We start from the raw sequence: 24879 nt of genomic DNA, 5'->3' as shown, positions 1-24879 counted from the left end.
AGATGTGACTTCTCAACTAGTCACAGCTTTAGCTTCCCTCTGCTGGTCTTGCCTTCTAATTAAGAATTATGAAGACATTCAATCACAGAATTGCTCCCACTTTCTGACTACATCCAATTCAGAGCAAAGTTTTACTGTCTTGGACACTTCCCTCAATCGTTTAACACAAGACAAACTCTTACAATACGTCTTTTCTATCATCTTCTCAGAGATCCCCCAGTTTATCATGGTCTGTGTTCTCCATCATTGTAATAAGTAAATAAATGTAAATTTGTTCAACTACAAGTGTGATCTGCTGGTCGTTGGCTGAAAGGAATTGATACAGTAAATATAGATGCATCAAACCCCAACAGAGAAAACAGAATGCGCTCATTTGGCTGTAATAATGTCATTATTACCAGTTAAAAATATTAGGTTGGTACAAATGTAATTGTGGCTTTTGCCATTAAAAGTAATGGCAAAACCATTAGAAGTGATGGCAAAAACTGCAATTATGTTTGCACCAACCTATATAATGTTTCTTTAAAAGATATTGGAACTAAAAATGGGATTCATGGTTTTGTGGACCACCATTTAAACACTATCTCTGCCTGTCTCTTTTCTCAGTTCTCAAAATAGTTGCTTTAGGAAGCTGTGTGTGTAATTGGAAAATAAAATACCTATTATGTATGTTGAAACTAACTGGGAAATAGAACGTTAGTACACATGTAAATTTGCACAAAATCAAAAGAAACAAAGGCTGAAATAAAAGAGCTATATAAATATACCACTCTTTAAATCACAGATAATACATTTGTTATTAAATTTTAATTTGAAATTTAACGTAAGTTAGGAAGATGCCACAGAGCACTTACACTAGAAATGGAAGCGTTGCACATTAGCAGAAACAAGAGATACTTAACTACCCACTTTGAAAAATCGATCTTGTATTGATTTGAGGCCCATGGTGCTATAACCAGCTACACCCGATGATTCTTACCAGTACCATGTAAAAACATTATAAACTATATCGATAAGGTAGTGCTTCTCAAACTTTAATGTTCAATACAAAAATTAGCCAGGCATGGTGGCAGGTGCCTGTAATCTCAGCTACTCGGGAGGCTGAGGCAGGAGAATCGCTTGAACCCAGGAGGCAAAGGTTGCAGTGAGCCGAGATTGCACCCGTCGCACTCCAGGCTAGGTGACAAGAGCAAACTCCATCTCAAAAAACAAAAACTTTAATGTTCATATCGCCTGGGCATCTTGTTGGAAAGCAGATCTTGTTTCAATAGATCTGGAGTAGAGCCCAGGTTCTGCCTTTTCAACAAGTTCCCGGGTGATGCCAAATGCTGTTGGACTGAGGATCATGCTAAGTAGCAAAGACATAAAAATTAACTGTTACAAGGCAGGATGGGAAGCTTCAAGGGCTAATGTTAATACGTGCAATCACATACTGTACTGTTATTACAGTTTATGACAAGCCTCCATTCTTTGTCTAGACAGGGTTGGGAGTTCTCAGTTGGAAGTTCTCTGGCGACCTAAGGTTGCCCTGGCAGTAGTGCAGCAGCTGAATAAAGAGTCAGTTTCCTGCTGCATTAGCCGCTGCTCATAGTCCATCAGGGCAAAACCAGAATATTCCTTTTTTGAATGAAAGGCAAAAGAAACCTTTCCTTTATTGGCATTTCCTATATCATCTATTTTCGTCTCATTGTAACTCTGCAACCTTCACATTCCAACATATTCTCCCCATTCCCCAATGCTTGGTTCAACTCAAGCCTTCATATATAATTCAAATGCCAGGCATTAAAGTCTCGAAAATGGTTTCCTTGATGTTTTGGTTAGTTTGCTCTTGAGTATTCATAGAAACCAAACACTAGATGTTGCTTAAAGAAAACCCAAAGAACCCCATGTTCCCCACGTTATAACCCAAAAGCTAAAAGATGAAAGGGATCTAAAAGTTTATCTAGTCTCCAAATCCCCAAAGGCACTTGGCTCAGGTGCTCTTGAGGGATGTGGGAGTCACAGCCAGGGCTGTCACGGTGCAGCAGATAAACCATCACATATGCCCCTAGACTAGTTGTTGCATCATAATTACAATGCAGCTGCACCTGGGTGATGGCTACTGCTGCCAGAGGCTCAGTATGAAATTCAACTCAGAACCCAGATTTTAGACCCAGGTGACTCGGATTGCTAAAGGGGTTTTTGCCCCCGCTTTAGTTAATTGCACTGGAAGTTTAGAATCAGTGACTAGGGTGCGATTCCTCAGGGATCTAGAACTAGAAATACCATTTGACCCAGCCATCCCATTACTGGGTATATACCCAAAGGACTATAAATCATGCTGCTATAAAGACACATGCACACGTATGTTTATTGCAGCACTATTCACAATACCAAAGACTTGGAACCAACCCAAATGTCCAAAAATGATAGACTGGATTAAGAAAATGTGGCACATATACACCATGGAATACTATGCAGCCATAAAAAATGATGAGTTCATGTCCTTCGTAGGGACATGGATGAAACTGGAAACCATCATTCTCAGTAAACTATCACAAGGACAAAAAACCAAACACCTCATGTTCTCACTCACAGGTGGGAATTGAACAATGAGAACTCATGGACACAGGAAGGGGAACGTCACACTCCAGGGACTGTTGTGGGGTGGGGGGAGGGGGGAGGGACAGCATTAGGAGATATACCTAATGCTAAATGACGAGTTAATGGGTGCAGCACACCAACATGGCACATGGATACATATGTAACAAACCTGCACATTGTGCACATGTACCCTAAAACCTAAAGTATAATAATAAAAAATAAAATTAAAAAAAAAAAAAGAATCAGTGACTAGGGAAACCAAGACTTAGATACAGTTTGAGGCTTCTCTGGATAAGCGAACAACCATGGCCAACTTTCAAGTGTGTTCCCACTTAGGGAAACTAGGGGCGACTATAATAGACATATTCCCTTAATTTGACATCATCTTCTATCTTTTGCAGATATCTGAGCCCATTACTTATACTAGAGATAGGATAATTTCACCAAGATCTATGAGGGCTCATGCTCATCCTTTCTCAAACCCAGTCCTCTGCTGGACTGTGGAGAGCACCACAAAATGCTGCTGCATTTAAGTTCATTACATGAAACGTCCAGCTTCATTATACACTATATGATATGTACCCCAAATAAAGTCAAAACAACTAGAAGATTTACAAAAATTAAAATACAAATAAGCAAAACACAAAAATCACGGAAGTAATCATAAAGGATGGTTTCTGAGGTCTTCTTATAATTCTCATATGCTGAATACACTCTTTAGTTGACTGCTAGGCAATCAAAAGATGTATAGAATTTAATTGAGAAAAATATTTTTTGTAAAAGAAACATATCTCAGTCAATTTTAATGGTGGAACACAAGAATTCTCAACAGGAAAAAAAAAAAGCCAGTTGCCACAGTTTGCAAAAGAGGAAACCAATACCTTCCGAAAGTAGAGAAAAGTAGCCATCACATGGTTACTAGGAGAGCGAGGCCTGGAACCAAGGTCTATTATTAACTGCAAGGACCTGTGGTCTCTCCTACATGTCATGCTATACTTACAAATTTTAGAACTTGCTATACTATCTTCACATAGTAAGCTCTTAAATGTTTATTTAATTATTTTGCCAAAAAGAAGCAAATATTCCCTGCAAGAGAATATGAAACTCATACTGTTAAATCAAACCCATGCTGATGCTTCTTATTTTGTACTGCTTTCATGTCACTAAAGAGATCTCTATCAATGAGCCAATTCATAGTTCATGTTCTGGCCACATTTCTAAGATGTTATAGTATCCAGAAATTAGAACAGGTGTCTTTAAAACATTCAAGACCATTTTGCTTTTGTAATGGGGAAAATGAGGTTCATCTCAGTATCAACAAATGTATTATAGATTTTCCATTACAAAGCATATTGATAATCAATTAAGGAACCTATAAAAATAAAAACAATAAGTGACTCCATATTCCTTGTTATAATTGATTTTTTTAAGAAAAGGATTTAATTACCAGTTTGAGGCTGCAGAACTTTGGAATCTTCAGATATTTTTGCTGTAGGCACAATCCACGGCTTTTCACTTGAAGCTATATTGAAAAGAAATGGAATTTGCTGAAGATTTTTTTTTTAAGAGGAGAATGAGACAGAAATATGTTGCTGGTATGGTTAAGTGGCTACCAGAAGCCTGCAATATACCAATACAATAAAAAGTCATTATATATCAGTAAGAAATCAGTATGTATCCATCCAGAGAACATTTGATTAGTGGTCAGAGAGAGACCAGAGTTTGGTGTCAGACTGTCAACATTTTTCAGGACAAAAAGCTAAGTGGATTATGTGGAATTAAGACTGATGGGTTTTACTGAATTTGCAGAAAATCCAAACAAATAGATTTATTAAAAAAAATCAAATCAACCACTTGTTTGCCTATCAGTTCATGAGGTTTGCAGAAATAAGATGCAGTAAATGTGTCCTGCGGAATTAAGAAATCACCACCCACAGCCTTAATATTAAATTTAAGGTACTCTTATTACCCAATGTGCCCCTAGGTTTCTCAAAAGGGAAGGGTGTTTTTGCCTCAGGAAATTCTGGAAGCCTTTTTGGAGCTGTAATGAAACACATAAGGAAAGTTACGACCTGAGGTGCAAGTAACAGAAAAGATTTTTAAAATTTTAAGCTTGCAAAAACAGAAGCAAACACAAAAAGGCAAATCATGTTAAGAGACCATTAGTAGTATTTCTTACATCTGTGTTTCAATGTTGACGATAAGAAAGTTTCTTTTTCAATTTTTTATAGTTAAGTGACTAAATTTAAGCTACTGTATTTGGACTCTTCTTTCCACCCTTATTAAACCAGTTTGCTTTCTTCAGCTATGTTTATGTGTGTTCTTAAATATATTTCATTTAAATTTAAACCAAGCAAACACATCTGAACCAGAAAATGTCCACCTGAAAGCTTTTAAAAATAGTTTTGGCAACTATGTGGCTTTATATGTAAGCTCCTCCCCCGACCTTTTTTTTTTTGTTGTGTTTTGTTTTGAGATGGAGTCTAGCTCTGTCACCCAAGTTGCAGTGCGTGGCACAATCTCGGCGCACGGCAACCTCCGCCTCCCAGGTTCAAGCGATTCTCCTGTCTCAGCCTCCTGAGTAGCTGGGATTACAGGTGCATGCAACCACGCCAGACTAATTTTTGTATTTTTAGTAAAGATGGGGTTTCACCATGTTGGCCAGGGTGGTCTCGAACTACTGACTTCAGGCAACCCACCTGCCTCAGCCTCCCAAAGTGTTGGGATTACAGGCGTGAGCTGCTGCACCCTGCCCTCATTTTTTTCATACTTCACTCAGAATTCTAAGAATTCTAAGAAGCAGTCTGCAGAAATATCATAAGTATATCTTCTCTGTTAAGAGAGACAATAGAGTAAAAACATTTACAAAAAATACAGAAATGATCAATTTGTTCAGTGACATATTGATTCCAAATTAAAAGAATCAAACATAATATTAAAATATGACCACTTAAAAGAAAAACAACCCAGCCAAACGATTTGTCACAGGGAGAGCTTCTTTGGGATCCTAAACTTGAAGACTGTGTCACCTTTAAGGGATTGGGTATAAATTAGCGTAATTAATTCAAAAGACTTCTTTGAAGCATGCATACAATATCCAAGGTAATAATAAAGCTGCAGTATTTATTAATTTTTACCTAGAGTGCTCAGTGGCAATTCAAACTGAGGTATTAGAAGAGTTTGCAATGTTTCCGGGGTCCTTTTGCTGAGAACTACAATAAAAAAGAGTGCAGTTAGCAACTCCTGGACTTGGGTTTTGATGTTGTGGCTTAACCATGATCATGCGCAGCAAACTTTGGAACAGACTCTTGCACACAGAGCAGCCAATACCTTTAATGGAAATAACTTTCCCTGGAAAAGTTACATAGCTGTTAAAATATGAAGGTGTACATTCAAAGGGCAGTGGTGTGGCTGAGAAGATCAACATCAAATTACAGAACAAAACACATGCTGCTCCTTTTCTTCAGGGGAAAGAGAACAATAAAGCAAGTTAGATTCTCTTGGGCTAAGAAACAACAAACATGGGTGCCATGAAATTCTCGTTTAAAAGCATGACACTTTTGGGGTTTCTCCCCAAATTTAGTACGCACAAGACTTCCCAAAGCCAATCTAAGCAGAAAGCACAGACTCAAGACTTCCAGGTTTCCTTCATTCTCCCCCAAGATTTGGGGGTTATAGGCTGGTATTCTGTCTGTATAACCCAGAGACTGGTTAAAAAGGGCATTCAGTTAGCAATTAGCATCCAGATTTGCCCAGAAGTTCAGTCACCAAGATTAGCCATGTGGTTAACTCTTCAGTGGAATCTGTCCAAGAAAGAGGAAGGTTAACCACTGCCAGAAAGGAAGGAAAAGGAGAAAGTGGGGAGGGAGAGAGAAGTTGAGGCATCAGGTTTCTTTTCTGTGAGTCCTGGGAGTTACTTCGTTGTTACTTTTGTTTTTTTAGAAAAAAAAAAAAGTTCTTAGAATTACCCAGTGTTGTTTCTGAAACATCTAATGCACTAGACGTAGTGGGTTTAGTGCTTCTTGGAACTGTTTCAGGAGTCACTGAAAGGTAAAAAGCACAACTTTACAAATCAAGATAAAGTGAAGCAATCAAACACCAGGAGACACATTTTGCTGCCTTTTAGAACTAGTGACTGATATTTGTATAGCCCATTTCTTTTTGTGTTACCATGTAAAGAGCTCCTTGGCTTGTCTCAAGTGCCTGAGCTGACACTCCTCCCCAACTGGTCCTTTCTGGGTTTGCTTTCTATCCCAAAGAGCACTCTGACCTGACTTTCATTGAAACACTTATAAGCTTAACCATAATTTTAAATCTGCCTTTTTCTTTATCACCAGGGCTTAGTATAATACCTGGGGTATAGTAAACAAGCACATGATAATAATAGTTTATTACTTTTTAAATCATTTATTGAAGAATCTGAAGGATAATCAAGATAATAGTTTATTAAATGAATAAATGGGCAAATGAAAGGATGACTCTGGGCTAAAAGTCTTACTTAGAGCTATCACATTATAAGACTTCTCTCTTACACTGCAATGAATATGCAAAGCTTGAAAATGAATTGAAATTATGATCAGAATTTAAATGCTCAGCCACAGATTTGTCCCAAATGCTAGATTAAAGGTAATAAAAAGCTCAGTTAAAAAGCTCACACTCCTTCCCCACCAGCCAGTCAACAGTTTTGGTGAAATAAGAACTAAGATCACTGGGATCTGAAATGAATTGAGAGCCAGAAACCCCCAGAATGTTGCAGGGCAAGAACACAAAATAAACACAATAACCCTGAGTAATAAGCTGTGGTGTTTTCCTAAGTGTTTCTGAAGTGGAAAACTCTGAGGAGGGTTTGGCAGAGGCCTAAAAACATGTAGACTCTCCCATCAGAAATGCTGCCAAGAGAAAAAAGTATAATTGGGGAAAGTAGGTAGAATCTTTGAGGGAGAAAGGGACTTGGAGTCCCTATAGAGCCATGCCTATGCTTTTCTGGATATTGATCACATATACTGAAGTCAGAAACCATCTAGGAATTTCATCCAAATGGGTCACTCCAGTAGCTATACCTCTGTTCCAACTCCCATGAAGGTGGGGATGAAAGGTCCATCTCTCTTCTTTGGAAAAGGACCATATTCATCTTGCTCTCTCAGACATATTCCTACTTGAATGGATTTCTCGAAGTTATTTTACTGCCACAACAACTTTTATCTTCTCTGGACCAGTTACGAGTCCAAAAGTTTAGTAAAAGGTACATTATCAATATTTCAAGTTATAGGATTTTGTGGACTAAAAAATTCACTTCGGATTGGAGTGACTCTGCTAAATACAGATTGTGGGAAATTCTTGCCAGATGTCTGTTTCATCAGGTCCTGGATAAGGTGGTACTACTCTGGCAAAAACTCTAGCTCAGAGATTAATGCCTCCCCCCTGGACTGGACTTGAGTAGTTCATGCATAGAAGAGATGCTGAATGTTTGTTAGTAATGGTGATAAACTATGGAGAAAATGCTTACTGCATTAATTCTTTAAAGGATTATTACTGAACTATTCTATATTCTCTACACTAGGATTGCTAAAGTTCCAGAGACATTTGTTTCTAAATGATTCCAGGGTATTTTCATAGATATTAAGCTATGGATTTGTGAAGAATATATGGCATTCTGCTACACTGACCACTTGTAAAAGTGTAGAAATGAAAAATGGTCTAATGTCATCATATGAAAGAACAGCACCAAACTTGTGGTATGATGTTTTAATATAAAATTGAACTAATAATTTTCATTTAGAGTAAAAAATACAGCTTCTGTATTACATATTAATTAGGTGATTCAATAGTCCATTTTGCAGCTGTTGTTTTCCCAAACGTTAGAGACATAGAATCCCCCACTGCTTTGCATTTATGATCAAAATGAATTTCCTACTGGCTCTTTACTGAAAAAAAGGCTGCAGATTAGTATTTGAAAAAAAGCATTTTTTCTTTTCTCAAGGTCAACAACATAGCGATCTCATTACCTGTTGTTGGTCGTGCTGAGATTTTTTCAACCTCTGGTGTTTTAGATTCGGCAGGTAATGCCAAGGTTTCATTCTTAGCTAAAAAGTCAGAGAACAAACAATTTACCTCACTTGCAGTGTCCAAAAATACCTCCCTCAATGCATAATCAAGTAGCAGATTAAAAATCTAATCTCACACTCCTTCCCCACCAGCCAGTCAACAACTTTATTGTGTATCTCTAGCAGGAACTAATATAAGTCTTCAAAATTCTCTTATTAACCCTAGATAATTCTTTCTTATTAACCCTAGATAATTCTTTAAGGTCTAAATTGGCATTGAAATGAAGAAAAAAAATCACAACCCAATACTTGGATACATCGCAAGTCATCTGATTGATAAATAGAATTTCTGGAAGGCGTAGGCTATATTGCAAATGCTTCCTGGAATTTTATATTCAAGTACTCCCAATTTTAAAAAATCAACCTATAGAAAATTTCCAGCCGGGCACAGTGGCTCATGCCTGTAATCCCAGCACTTTGGGAGGCAGAGGCGGGTGGATCACGAGGTCAGGAAATCGAGACCATCCTGACTAACACGGTGAAACCCCGTCTCTACTAAATATACAAAAAATTAGCCAGGTGTGGTGGCGGGCGCCTGTAGTCCCAGCTACTCGGGAGGCTGAGACAGGAGAATGGCGTGAACCTGGGAGGCGGAGCTTGCAGTGAGCCGAGATCACACCACTGCACTCCAGCCTGGGTGACAGAGCAAGACCCCGTCTCAAAAAAAAAAAAAGAAAATTTCCATTATTATACATGGTAAAAAATGTAATAAGTTATGACATTGAGATTTTAGAAAACCACAAACAACACACATAGGAAACTAAGCTATTTGAAAATATTTGTGGCAAAAAATTAAACAGTAAATTTTATTTGAGCCTCATATTAATGTAGATCTTCTCTTTTAATCTCTATGGGAATTCAGTACAAAGAATAAAATAATTTTTTCCATTTTTCCTCTTTATGCAACTATTTGAGAAACTTCATTTTAAAATGTAGATGTTCTTTTTCAAAGAAAGTAACATTTCTAAGCCAGTGTTCCCCAGCGATTATGGTATTCCCCATTTGAAAGGGTATAATTAGGATTAATTCTATTCAGTTATTTTCTGTGTTGAATCATAATATTACCTGCTCATAATATTTTGAAACAGTCTAGCAGCATGAAAGAATTCATGCTCCCTTGGGATACCCTGATCATGCCACCTTGAGCTGATTACATAATCGGACAGGATTTTTCAGAGTCCTAAGGCTATATAGAACTTAGATTTCCCAACTTTGGCACTATTGATATTTGAGGCTAGATTATTTTTTTGTATGGGTGGCTGGCCTGTATACTGTAGGATGTTGAACAGTATTCTTGCCTTCCACCCATTGGATTCCAGTAGTACTCTCACACACTTTTGGAATATTTTGTGTTCCACAGATACTTTTCCTTTTTTTTTTTTTTTTTTGAGACGGAGTCTTGCTCTTTCTCCCAGGCCACAGTGCAGTGGCGCGATCTCTGCTCACTGCAAGCTCCGCCTCCCGGGTTCACGCCATTCTCCTGCCTCAGCCTCCCGAGTAGCTGGGACTACAGGCACCCGCCACCGCACCCGGCTAATTTTTTGTATTTTTAGTAGAGATGGGGTTTCACCGTGTTAGCCAGGATGGTCTCGATTTCCTGACCTCGTGATCCACCTGCCTCTGCCTCCCAAAGTGCTGGGATTACAGGCGTTAGCCACCGTGCCTGGCCCCCACAGATACTTTTCTAACAACCAAAAGTATCTCCAGGCAATTCTAGATATTCCCAAAGGGACAAAATTGCTCCCTGTTGAAAACTTTAATTTTCACACTCAAAATTCTTTGAACATGTATTTTATAATCTGTAGTTCACTTTATTTTTGTAAACACCATCTTCTTTTCTGTTAATGTGGGTTCAAAAATATTTATTTAATTCTGATGAGCTTGAAGACAATTAGAAAGTCATCTTTCACAATGTTTACAGCAGCAAATCAGTTTTCAATCCCTACTTGATAAAGGCATACAACAGATTTCTAGATAGCTAATTTTCAGAATTATTTAAAATGCCACCACTAAGTGTCATAAATGATAATTTGCAACAAATTGTGTGTTTCTGAAGTTGCAAAGCATGTTCACACAACAAAATATTTAATAGCATTGTTCAAATTAATTTAGCAGGGCATAAAAAGGAACTTTTAAAAAATCTAGCATAATTTTATAAATTCTATTTTTAAAACGTCTAAATTTTATGAGTATTTTTTTTCTGACGTCTTTTGTGTGAACCATTCTGATTGTCAACACAGAAAAAAATTCAGATCATGAATTTTTCAAGCACTCTGTTCCTATTATTTTCAACAGGCACCATAGGAAGTTTTTTTAAACGTAAAATTATAAGGTTTCCTTTCACGATCTCTTCTCTTTCAGTGTTCTCCTCTCCTTCCAGGGCTCCTTCCTGATTAAGAATTTCCCATGTTCTCAGTGAGTCCCTGGCTGACCTAGGACCTCTTATTATTTATTTGCTTAATCGTCCAGATCCTAGACTTTCACAGGCAATGCTCTCAATTTCTTTATTCAAAACATGTTCTTAGCTGGCAATCACATTAGCCTAAAATCAGGCTGTTAATGAAAAAAGGCAAACTACCCCTTCCTAAGAGACATTTGTATTCTTTATATATTACTAATTCATTTTACAGGCATATTGCTTTTTCTTTTTCTTTTTCTTTTTCTTTTTTTTGAGGCAGGGTCTCACTCTGTTGCCCAGGCTGGAGTACAGTGGCATGATAATAGTTCACTGCAGCCTCAAACTTCAAACTCCTGGGCTCAAGTGAAACAATTCTCCTCCTTCTGCCTCCCTGGTAGTAGCTGGGACTGTAAGCACGTGCCACAGCACCTAGCTAGTTACTATTATTATCTTGTAAAAACGGGATCTCACTATGTTGCCAGGCTGGTCTTGAACTCCTGAGCTCAACTGATCCTCCTGCCTCAGCCTCCCGAAGTACTGGGATTACAAGTGGGAGCCACTGCACCAGGCCATACTGTATATCTATAAATGATATTTCAGACATCAGAGAACTTAGTAGATGGGGAGGGTATTTGAATGGGGAACTCTTGATATATCAACCCCTGAGCATTCACCCACACTGTCTATGCACAACCACAATCTTGGCAATAGGAAAGTAAAATGCAATCAGAATACAGCCTAAAACCCAGGAAATTCCTTTTCCTCTATTTCTTCTGTACATTTTTCCATCACAGTTGTTTCCTTTAATTTTTGGCAGGCTAGGTCTTGACTTTGGCAAACGCTTTGTATGTCCCTTGGGGATGTGTGTGTAATCCTAACTTTTTTGTTTATATCTCTCATTATTCACACCATGTGTTCTTAGAACAAGCTATTATACTTCTTGATGTCCCATTATGAGCTCTGCTGGAATGAGGATGTTATTTTTAGGATTTACTACCTCAAAAAATACAGCTTTTCTGAGTTGCAGCGATAATTAACTTTAGGGAAGTTTATTTCTCCCTTCATGGCATAAAGGAATGTTTATGCCCACACTTTACAAAAAACAGTGCTTCTGTGCAGCAAAGGAAGCAATAAACAAAATGAAAAGGCAGCCTATACATTGAGAGAAAATATTTGCAAACCACATGTATCTGATGAAGGGTTAAGATCCAAAATATATACGGAACTTACACAAAACAGCGAAACAAAGTAACACAACAACCCTCAACCCCAAATAACCTAATTAAAACATGGGCAAAGGACCTGAATAGACATTTCTCCAAAGAAGACATAAAAATGGCTAACAGGTATAAAAAAAAAGTGCTCAACGTCACTGATCATCAGGGAAATGCAAAATTAAGACCACACTGAGATATCACCTCACTTCTGTTAGGATGGATATTAAGCAAAATGATAAAAAATAGGTGTTGGCAAGGGTGTGGAGAAAAGGAAATTCTTGTTTATTGTTGGGGTGGAAATGTAAATTGGTGCAGCTATTATAGAAAATGGTATGGAGTTTCCTCAAAAAATTAAAAATAGAACTACCTTATGACCCAACAATCCCCCTTCTGGACACACATCCAAAGGAAATGAAATCAGCACCTCATAGAGACACATGCAGTCCCACATTCACTCCAGCATTGTTCACAACAACCAAGATATGGAAATGACTTAAATGTTCATTGATGAATGTATAAGGAAATTATGGTACACACACATTGGAGTATTATTCAGCCTTAAAAAAAGGAGGTCCTGCCATTTGCAATAACATGGATAAACCTGGAGGGTATTATGCTAAATGATATAAGCCAAGCACAGAAAGAAAAAGACTGCATGATTTCACTCATATGTGGAATCTAAAAAAAGTCACATATATAGAGAATAAAACTTTATGAGGGATGGGATGGAGAGGGGGAAATAGGGAAATGTAGAACAGAGGGTAAATAGTTGCAGATGCATAGGATGAATAAGACTAGAAATCTAAAGTAGAAAACAAGAACTATAATATTGTATATTGGAAAATTGTTAAGATTTTTGGTACTCTTACCACATGCACACACAAAGGGTAACTATGCAAGAGAATGGATATTAATTTGCTTGAATATAGTAACTATTTCACTAGGTATACATATAAAAAAACTTCATGTTGGATTCTCGAAGCATATACAATAAAAAAATTTTTAAAAATTGTATATGTAGTTTTTGTAAGAAACATGGTCTACTAAGTTGGTACATTTGTTGGGTAGGATTTTCCTTTGATTTATTGGACATTTTCAAACATACTGGCTATCAGTCTCTTCGGTGCGTGATATGGTTTGGCTGTGTCCCCACAAATCTCATCTTGAATTCCCACATGTTGTGGGAGGGGACTGAATCATCGGGGCAGGTCTTTCCCATGCTATTCTCGTGATGGTGAGTAAGACTCATGAGATCTGATGGCTTTAAAAATGGGACTTTGCCTGCACAAGTGCTCTCTTTTTGCCTGCTGCCATCCATGTAAGATATGACTTGCTCCTCCTTGCCTTCCATCATGGATGTGAGGCTTCCCCAGCCATGCGGAACTATAAGTCCAATTAAACCTCTTTCTTTGTAAATTGTCCAGTCTCGGGTATGTCTTTACCAGCAGTATGAAAATGGACTAATACAGTGTGTAAAAAATTCTGCATATGTTAAATTTTCTATGTGTTCTGTTATTATTAGCATCATATTTTAAGAGACCGGGTCTTGCTCTGCTGCCCAGGCTGTGGTACAGTGGTGCAATCAGAGCTCACTGAGACCTCAAACTCATGGGCTTAAGTGATCCTCCTGCCTCAGCCTTCTGAGTAGTTAGGGTTACAGGCATGTACCATCATGGCTGGCTATTTTTTTATTTTAATATTTTTTTGTAAAGATGGGGTCTTGCTATATTGCCTACGCTAGTCTTGCATTGCTAATCTCAAACGATTCCCTGGCTTCAGCCTCCCAAAGTGCTGGGGTTACAGGCATGAACCATCCCATCTTGCCCATGTATTCAATTTAAGACAGGCATTTCCCTCAAAAGCCAAGTTTAAAAACATATTTACTATTTTCATAGTTTTAATTATTTGCATTTTACTATTTGCATTTAATTTTTCTTTATTAGAATAATACTTAATTCTGGACTTTTAGTGAATCATATCAGAAAAGCAAAAGTAAAAACGAATCCCAAGACAAAAATCCACTTTAATTCCTTAAAGCAAGCAAAAATGCTACATTGGTATTATGGTAGCATGTAGAACTTTTAAACATTTTTTTAAAGATTAGGAAATATCACTCAAGACTAAGCACTGAGGAATGGACCATGACATCTTCCAGTTTGAAACTGACAGCCATGGTCTGAGAAACACCCCTGCTCATTTTCAGTCCCCTTCACAAATCCTGCTTTCTACAGTTTTGATGGACACATTAGGGACTAAATCAATAAGAGATTGACCAGCTCCTTTTTTTTCCCTCCTTCCAAACAAGTTCTAGGCACGGGGCAAAGTATACAGTCTCTGGGCAGAGAACAGGTGGATGCAAGAGTCCAGAGCTTTAACTCTTCCAAACACAGATTCACTGAGGGAACTTAATTTGGGAGCATCCTGGCAGCATCACATTTACATGATGTAGGGTTGGGTCAGGGGGTTTTACAGTTAAAGGGAGGTGATCAAGTCTGATGTACAAATTAAGAAAATGAAGTCCAGAGTCACTTATCTATTTTCTGGGAAGTAATTCACTCTATGACAACTAGATATGACTATTTTAAAGTAAAAATATAAGGATTGCACAAAACCACAAAGATATATTGGCAAATATTTTCACATCTTACTAAGATGTTGAACCATAAGTTTTGGAAAATTTTTCAAAATTGTAAGTCTAATAGTCCCCAGTTAAGTGCTTTTCTACCCACTTAAGGCCTTCCTCTTCCTTCTTCCAGGAGTTTCTCAAAATCAACACCTAAAAAGAACTTAAGATCTTGCCTTTTAAAATTTTTATAACTGGATTGCCTCAGATCAGACAAGCAAAAAATGAAAAAAGTTAACTTAAACTTTCAGGTAACACTATTTATGCAAAGTTAAGTGTCTGGATATTTGGAAAACACATGAAGAGATAGCAATTTCTTTTCAAGTTTTTTTAAAAAATTAAGTAGCTTGACATTATGTGGACAAAACTTCTAAACATCTCTACATGGCCCTATTCCCTAAAGAAGAAAATTGGAAACAAGAAAAAGACATCAACATTTGGTACCTCATTAGATTTGATGTCTTTTTCCCCCAATAAGTCTCCAGGGCAGGGAGGGAAAGGGGGAAAAAGGAAATGAGTTATTGGCTTGTGGGACCCGCACTGTACCAGCAGCTACTCGTCAGGATCATCAAGGGTTTGTTCCCAGTGGACGCATGCTCTTGCCAACAGAGAGATCACAGCAAGCCCCGACCTGACCAGAGGGTCTGTCCACCTAGGACCCCAGCCTATTGTTATGTTTCATGGTATTTTCTTGAAGTAAAAAATATTTGGGTTATATCTTGTCATTTCTTCTGCCTCTCTCTCAGCCAAAAAAGAGGAAATATCAACTGAAGGGGACAGGTAAGGCCCCCAGTAAGGGAGGAGAAAGTAAGTGCCTTGTCTGAGGTCCCAGAATGAGCAGGTGCCATGCCTGGGTAACTCACCATCATAGCCCCCAGCAACTTGTGGTTTTGACATAGGGTAATGCATAGTATTTGTTGAATGATTGTTGCCAAACAGGGGCTTGGGCCTCCGTTTCTTTATCCATACAATGTGCTGATTCAATCACATATTAAACATTAAAGTTCACAGCCAGTGCCTAGCTCAGGGAATACATTCTGTATTCTTAAGGCTTGTTCCATTTCTACCGCACTATTTCTTCCAAATTTATTAACAGCCCAAGGCATTCTCTAGAGACATTGGAGGGGTAGTTCTCAAAGTGTGGTTCCTAGACCAGCAGCGTCAGTATCACCTGGAAACTTGTCAGAAATGCAAATTCTCAGTCCCCATACTGGACCTACTGAATCAGTAATTCTGGAGGTGGGTGGGCGTTGGGGCGGGGGTTGGGGGGTGGGCAGCAGTCTTTGCGTTAAGCCCTCCAGGTGCTCCTGATGTTTGCTCAAGCTTGAGATTCTCTGCTAAGATACAATTCAGAGCCTAATTTGATACTTAAATGCAGCAACCAACTCAGCCCAGGGACCTCCACATTTATTCCCTGGCCCTTTTATAAGTGGATTTTCCATTTTTTTTTTTTACTGTTATATATTTTTTAAACACTGAACTCATAACCAGTTCTTTCTAGAAATAGGAAGCAATATCGATCTCAAGTAAATAATTCTAATGAACCTGACCTTCACATCAATTCCATTGAAAACACCTAGTCGCCCCATAATAGTATAGTAAGTATAATTTAGAATTACTTTATTAGAAAATTATACATATGTATTTTGAAGAATTTCATAAACATTCACTCTTATTTCATACATATAAATATACCTTATATAAATATATACATATAACTATTTTCTTATAGAATGTTATTTATAATGAATACCTCCAACACTCCAACCTCTTTGCCTCTACTTTTTTACTTTGAGATCCTCAAACAGCTCATTTGCAAGATTCTTTGGATCTCCTAAGAATATCAGTGCTAGTACTCAGTCATTGCAAAGTTCAAATACAAAACTTTTCTGCTTACCTAATTGTGTCTTGAGTGCATCTGAAATCTCAAACATTAGGGATGCGGGAAGTTTTACAGTAGTTTCATTAAGACCTGGAATAATAAGGTGGACTGCAAGGAAATAGATGTAAATAAGATAAGGGGAAGAAAGTGCATCATGACATAAAATGAAGCTCAGCACATCAGCTATTACAAACTGTGAAGCATAGCACTTATTTTGCTTAGTATATTTTAACCCAAACTTTAAAACGTTGGAAAAAATATGACCATACATTCTAAACAGAATATTTTTCATATTTAACCAAACTACTAAAATCCTCTGGCTTTTAATCCATAGACTCAAAAATTGTATAATGGCTGCTAAGATGTGTGGTGAACAAAGATTATTATCAATAATAATGATTTTTAAAACAGCAGTTCAGTCAACTCTGTGGGGCAGGTAGGACAGGTGCCATCATTCCCACTGCACATGTGCTAGAGCTATTTCTTTAACACACCATGATAAAGACAGCATGGCTTGGCTCCTAGCCTGGAATGGACACGAGCCAGGATGCTAAACAGTGAAAGGGAGTGAACCACGTCAATTAAACAGAACTACTCACACCGCAAAACTCCAGCAAAGCCCTATCCTCAAAAGATAGCCCGATTTGCTTAATCTAGGCATAGATTTCGAGATCCACTCACCTAGTATCACTCCTCCCAAGGGAGCTTTTTCTGGGGATTTAGTTGAATCCTTGTGAGTAACATTCTGAATCACTGTTGAAATACAAAAAGACAGTGTGAGGCGGTGGGAAATAGGAGGCAGTAAGAAGCTAATAACGTGAAGCCATCTGCACTGGAAAAGCCTTGATCTAACTTTATTAATTAATACAAAGCAACTCAATGGGCTGGCTATATAGCCAACAGAAGGATTGGAAGGCATACCTTACCTTAACACCTGCGCCTTTAACTGATGAAAGGCTATTATTCTATCATAAGGTGTTCCATTCTAATTACTGGAACATTTTCTTCCTAACTCTATTCCCTGAAGCCTTCCTTTTCCCCAAATCAATCAGTACTAGCACAAAATGAAGTGATGACCCAGCAATAAAAATTTAGAGAACTTATTTTCTCAAAGCAAAGAGTCTTTGAGTAATATCAACACTAACTGACTCTGTTTTGAGAATATACTTGGGATGTTGTGTTTTCTGAAAATGAAGAACTATTTTTTTAAAGGCCCTGTCTCTTCTACCAAGAAACTTTCTGGAAATAATATATTTTAATAATTTGAAAAAGCAGAAGCCAAAACAAAAACAGTCAGATACTGAAGTGAAGTGACATTATAATTCTGGAAACCTGGACATCTTTACTTTCCTTAAAGTGACCACTAAATCAGTGGGTTTCTTCGAGTATGACAACTTAATCCTGGGCAAAGCTCCACATATTTAACTTGTTTTAAAAAATTTAATACTTGTGATGGTTTCTTTGTCCTTAGTTGTCTGACCAGTGTGACCAGCCCAAAGCTTGGTGTATTGGTAAAAGAGCCAAAATTATCCATTAACTTCCAGTTTATTAGACCATTACATTTTCTTTGAACTTTTTCTCAAAAAAAATCAATTAAAAAATTGAGAAAATATGTGCCGTGTTTGATTACCTTAGCTAAAAGTATATTAAAGATTGCTCTAAACACATTTCCAGAGCAGACAAATTACCTTGCTTGATGATTGTTATTGGGATTAGCTTCCTTGGGACATATGCTGGCTGAAAAGAGAAGAAAGTCAGCTTTTGAGTCATTGTGAATAACTTTTTGTTCTTTAAAATGTTCAGAGAACTGGAAGTAGTCCTTTCTTGTCTTCAATGAAGTCTCCTGTGACACTGGTTTAATAGTTGCTGGTGGCGGGGCGCGGTGGCTCACGCCTGTAATCCCAGCACTTTGGGAGGCCGAGGTGGGTGGATCACCTGAGGTCAGGAGTTCGACACCAGCCTGGCCAACATGGTGAAACCCCATCTCTACTAAAAATACAAAAAAAAAAAAAAAAAAATTAGCCCGGCATGGTGGCGGGTGCCTCTAATCTCAGCTACTCGGGAGGCTGAGGCAGGAGAATTGCTGGAACCTGGGAGGCAGAGGTTGCAGTGAGCCGAGATCGTGCCATTGCACTCCAGCATGGGTGACAGCAGCGAGACTCCATCTTAAAAAAAGTTGCTGGTTAGATTGTTAGTACATCCATCTGCCTCTACTTTATTGGATTCACTTGGTTTCCCTCATAAATATCCCAAGGTTTGACAGAAGCAATTTCTTCAGAACTCCCATTAGTTCACTTTACTTAGAAACTGCAATGGAAAGAAACCAAATCTTCTGTATTGAATATTAGTTTATTTTCATTACATTTGAGATAAGACACTGCCAAATTGTTTTTACAGTCCCTCTCAAAAAGATGCTAAGCTACCCATTATCTCTGAAAACCAATCACGATCAACTGTTTGAGGGTATCCAATTGCCGCTGCTGCTGCTGTTACTACAGATACCACAACCACCATGAGCTCCCAACACCAAGCACTTACTGCTCAAGAAAGCAGAGCAAGGACTCTGATCCAGACATTTCTTATTCCACAGCCTGTACTTTCAACCATTCTGCACATGTTTATACACAAGGGACCTCAGAATCAGAAGGACATATCCCAGAGGACTCTGCTTCCTCTCTTCACCCAAATTACCTCAGAAGTCCCACAGGAGGTTCTGATGTCATAAAGTAGCCCGACCTAGGGATGGGTGTAGACTTTAAAGCAGAGTCATTGCCAGACATAATCATGAGGCCAAGGATAAGACAGACTAGAGGGGCACAGGGCAGGTGAGGAGAAGGGCAGAAAATTATACACAGGAGAATTAGAGTTGAGTTGAAAGGGCAAGATTGATGTCCACTTTTTAATACTTGGTTTAGCCTGTATACATAATACAGATATGGCATACACTAGACCTGTTGATCATCAAGGATGGGCTGAATATGAGCTGCTTACCAGATAGGTGTTTACCTGATTACCAAATCCCTTACAAGGGCAAGCACCTAGTAGTGAGCAAAATATACTTTTTGACTCACTACCATTTTAATAAGTGATATCCCCCTGACAAAGAAGGGACAGTACACCAAGCTTACTGTTGGCTATTTTCCTTATCATATTAAGGTTCCTATGTTTTAAAAAAATCACAACAAATAAAAGTTTACTATTATCAGATTATTTTTTAAAGGGGTGTCTGCATGCATTGACTCAATGATTTCCTCCTTAGCAACCAGGCCTAAGGAATTAATCAAAGACGGTGTTTATTATCATAACTTAAAATAAATTTATTATCAAAAAATAGAGGTTTTATTCAATGATAGTTCAAAAATTTGACTTGTATTTAATAAAATGGAAAAACACAGAATATAAATAAGTACCAAGGATACAAATTTGCATCCACAGTATAACCCAATTTTATAAATACATGTGTAGAAAAGACGCCAGAGGGAAATAAATCACTGTTTCCTTAAAACGGTATTTATTTCTTGTAAGCCAACATTCACTTTTTTTTGTGTACCTTTCTATATTTGCCAAATTTCTGATAAGGGCAAGTTACATTTATAAGCAGAAAAAGTTATTTTAATCAACAATCTGTTTAGCTACCACATATGCTTCTGTATCACAACTTAGCTCATACACTATTGATAACTAGAGGAATGATGCAAATATAATTTAGACATGCTCTTTCTTGGCAACAGGAGGGAAATAGTAGGAAGATAAATATAACTTTCAGTGGAGGATAAAAAAATACCAAACTCTCAGCTTTGCAGTTATATGGGCAGGAGGATCCCTTTTGACTTTATTATAAAACTATTAAATGTGAGCACTTGCACAGAGATCCTTCCCCAGGGGAGAAAAGTTAGGCCCACCCTTGGCACTCTGCACTCACGAGCCCACCTTAAGAGAAGCCCCACCAGCTCCTCCACCTGCACTGTCTAGTTCTCACCTGCCTTGCTCCAGCAAAAGGGTTGCCAGCATATAGCCTCTAACTCCTCTGAGAATTTTTATTTGTTCATGTTAAAACAACTTTTATTTTTTGCTATTTTTAAAAATCATTTCTTTTTCATAATTGTATACATTTCTGGGGTACAGTGCAATGTTCTCATCTAAGTGCACAATGTGGGATGATTAAACCAAGCTAATTACCATGTCCACCTCCTCACCTGTCATTTTTTTGTGGTGAGGCATTTGAAATTTATCTTCAGCAATTTTGAACTATACGTTAATAGTAACTATGGTCACCCTGCTGTGCAATAGCACTCTAAAGCTTACTCCTCCTGCCTAACTGAAACTTCCTACCCTTTGCCAGTATCTCCTCACTGCCCCCTTGCCCCTCACCCCTTGGTAACCACCATTCTACTCTCTGCTTCTATGTGTTTGACACTTCTGAGACTTTTAAATGCTTGGCATGGCAACCTTCAACTACATGGGAGCTGCCAGGCAAGAAAGCCACATTATTTTTCTAGGTACCAATAATCATTTTTGTTCAGGCTGTGGCTTCAGCTACAGAGGCTTTTGAATGGCTTGTCCTCTATTTGCCCTACAACTCCTGTCACTTAGTGCACATTTGTACTTAGTGCACGTTTTGTTGAATGTGAAGTCTTTCTAAGATACTTAACACATTAGAGCGGAAAAGCCTACATGTTGCTGTGCTGACTGAATTGCATTATACCAGTTTAATTTTCCTTGTTGTAATGATTTGTTTTGAACAAACAATTTTTGACGAGGACAAATGGAAAATATTCTGCTCTTCACATGAATGGAATAAAGTTTCTGTTCTGAGTTCTGACTCCAGTACAGACCAGTGACCAGTTACAGACCAGTGTCCAGTTAAAGTGACAAGAACATATTTACACTATGTACTGCCAAAAATTAAAAAATCATTTAGCTGAAGAATGCAATTTTTTTTCTAGGCCTAGAAATGCTCTCCTGCTTAATCCACAATCCAAAGCTGCTCAAGGACTCTACTAATGAGCAAATAGCTGCGTCTCTACAGGTAGGTTTTTAAAGGGCATCAGGAAAGTCCTGTGGCTCGACATGTCTCTGCCAACACCTCTACAATTTCCATTCAGAAATTCACAATGTGAATCCTGTCCTACGTCTTCTTACCAAATAAAAGGGCAGGGAAAAGTTTGTTAACCAGACTCACTGCAAAATGAAGTACTGTGATAATTTCCAAGATACAGTGTTTAACCAATTACAATCCAATTTTAATAGAACTGTTTTATGTACAATGTTTTTAAAAAACATTTCCTTGCTGACCTTTCCTTACTTTTTCTAGCCTTGTTATTACTAACAGCTATTAATGTATATCAGAGTCACAGGTGTAGACAGTGTGGGGCCTGGAAATGGGAAGGAGGTAGTGACAGCCTCGCGGGCTTCCACACTATTTTGGCTGGTGTGGCCTCAGCACAATACTGCTGTCCTCAGACACCACTCTGGCAGCGATTTTCCTTCTTAGTCATTCCCTTGCTGGCTCTCTTTTCTCTACACAGCTTGCCAATTTCCCCATTCTTGCTGCAAACCTCCACCGCTTCTTCCTTCCATAGTTCTTGTCTTTCAATGTTTACTAAATGCCAGGAAGAAAGCATATTTCTTTCTTGTCCTATAATAGATTTTTTTCTTCTTCATTTCCAGATATCCTGTCCATTAGAAACCCAGGTTGGGCTATGCCTTGAGCAGAAGTCTTGTTAAGATCATTTATTTTTACCGATTTTCTGGGACACTGTGGTGAAGCATGCAATTGGTGAAACTCAATGAGGAGAGACTACTCAAGTGTAAAGGTGATGCCCCTGCAGAAAAATGCAGCATGCTTTCTTGCCATGGCTAGGGAAAGCGTACGCTTCTTTAGAAATACCTGCAGCAGCAGCAGCAGACGCTGCTACCACCACACATGACAAGGAACTTGCGTCTCACCCTGCATTACACTAACTTCCTCCTGAAAGTATATTGAAAATTAGCTATAATAAAGTTAGTGATAACTAAGGATGTTATTTTTTGTAGGTTTGTCCATTTGACATTTTTGTGGGATCAGAATATGATTATTGTAGGTTTAACATTATTTTCAGGCCCCGAGATAAAGAGGAGCTGTCCATTTTGGTAGTGGCTAAAACAGTGGCTCAAAGTCAAATTTCAATGACTCAAGAGTCAAACCACATGAGAACTTGGGCATATTAGATTCTGGCTTTAATTCACTTTTAGGATGTTCTAATGAAACTTACAAAACATACTGACTCAATCTAACATCTGGCTAAAAGTGAATCTAATGTCCTACTTTCAAAAGGCTTCAAATTTCTGGTCAACTTAACCTTTGATGATATATTAATAGTTTGCCTACATATAAATTTTTCAAGTTTCTGCTTAAGACAAGGATTGCTAAGAATGGAAGGATGCCTGATACATTCACTGTACACAGTCGTAAAGTGTGGGTGGGGATCATAAAGGTAATCTCTCTTCACATCAATCATTTGATAATTGTTACATTTTAACAATTGGTACCACTTCTCTCTTTGATGATAATAACTGTGGATTTCTTAAAATATGGGTGGATCTCTGATGGAAAATAAAAAACGATAAAAATAGATGTCATATTTTTGGAGAACCCTGATTCTAGGAAGATTTAGATTAAATAATTAAATTTGCTTTCAAAAATCGTTAATAAGTGCTACATACTTCAAATATTGATTTTGTTTAGTTAGCTAGTTAATACATTTTTTCAAAATATATAAAATGTATGAAAGTATTAGCCATCATTCTTTATTTTTTAAAATAATAAAACCTAATAGTAAACATTAGGTTTTACCTTCAGAAAAGAGTGTCCTAGATTCTCTAAATGGAAAAAAAAAATAGCACGAGCATCATGATAAATGTATCTTTTTCTTCCTCAATCATATAGATCTCAAGTGATTTATTTTATATAGAAAGAACACAGTTTTGTTTCTGCATATGCCCTTTCTCTGATTTTTCTAGAGGTATAGGTAGGAGCAATATTGAAAACATTTAATAATTGGTAGAACAAAGGCACCAGCCAACTAGAAGAGATTCCCTGCTATATGTTCTAGGCACAACTGCACGGGGGCTTGCCTGCCAGCAGAACACATATTTAGATATATGAATTACAATATATAGTGTAACCAGAAGGGTAGGATGGGCTGTATTTTGTATTCAAAATTTTGACCTAAAATTTATTTATCTTTAAAATGGATAGCCTAAAGTTCAAGTTCTTTTTTTCCATTCTGAATACCTCTTATTGGAAGATGTTCAAGAGTTTTTGCTGCTTCTCAGGTTTCAGGTGTAACCATGTTCATATGAATAAAAAAAGTTTTCAATGCATCTTTTTGCTTGAAATCCAAAAAGCAAAACACGTGAAATTAATTTCATATCTCTTGAAGTACTGCCTTCTAAGACAGGTCTCAGAGAAGAGATGGGTGAATAATTGGGTATACACTTCTTTGGACTAAAATATACCTCTAAAGTATCAAACCAGTTTTCAGAATCAATTCTATGTGGTCACATAAGATGGTCAAAGTTATCCCATGCAGTTCTGTTACTACTTCCCCATGTCCCAGAGCTACCTGACAGCAGAGATCTAAGTTCATATATATGTGTGTGTGTGTGTGTGTGTGTGTTATATATATATATATATATATATATAAATTATTATTTTTTTTTGCTGTCCAGAAGGAAATAATAAAGCTTCTCAAAGAAGGCTTAAAATATCTTTTTAATGAATTTGGTTTTTCCTTTGGAAATAACAAAGAGTTTTAAACTCATCAGAGCTGGCTGGAGTCAGGATACTCCACCTCACAGCTTGAAGTGATAAAATGCCTGGCTCTGTGTCATGCAGGCAGGAAGTTGCTTCCTAGCCCTTCCTATCATGGCTGCTTATATTGAGGGAGAAAAAATTAAATTCCCTGAGAGTAAAACGTCAATCATCTTTCCCAATCTTGCTGAGTAACTCATCCTAAATGAAATATCCTGCCAAGACAAATACAAATTACTGGGATATGATAGCTGAAAAGAGGGAATGAAAGAAATGA

At 37.7% G+C, this 24879-nt stretch overlaps 1 protein-coding gene across 1 annotated transcript in view; it reads right to left on the bottom strand.

Moving 5' to 3' along the window:
- Positions 1–24879, bottom strand: part of ABI3BP (ABI family member 3 binding protein) — a 247464-nt gene that overhangs the window by 110917 nt on the left and 111668 nt on the right. The window contains exons 7-14 of the mRNA XM_030802139.1: positions 18496–18544; positions 17489–17560; positions 16823–16915; positions 8589–8666; positions 6552–6626; positions 5721–5795; positions 4553–4624; positions 4031–4105 (exon numbers count right to left, since the gene is read on the bottom strand). Of these exons, the coding sequence (XP_030657999.1) occupies positions 4031–4105; positions 4553–4624; positions 5721–5795; positions 6552–6626; positions 8589–8666; positions 16823–16915; positions 17489–17560; positions 18496–18544 (589 nt within the window). The remainder of the gene's footprint in view (positions 1–4030; positions 4106–4552; positions 4625–5720; positions 5796–6551; positions 6627–8588; positions 8667–16822; positions 16916–17488; positions 17561–18495; positions 18545–24879) is intronic.

Source organism: Nomascus leucogenys, chromosome 21, assembly GCF_006542625.1.
Source record: "Nomascus leucogenys isolate Asia chromosome 21, Asia_NLE_v1, whole genome shotgun sequence".
Taxonomy (NCBI): domain Eukaryota; kingdom Metazoa; phylum Chordata; class Mammalia; order Primates; family Hylobatidae; genus Nomascus; species Nomascus leucogenys.
Note: the sequence above shows the minus strand (reverse complement) of the source record. Positions and strands in the feature narration are given on the sequence as shown.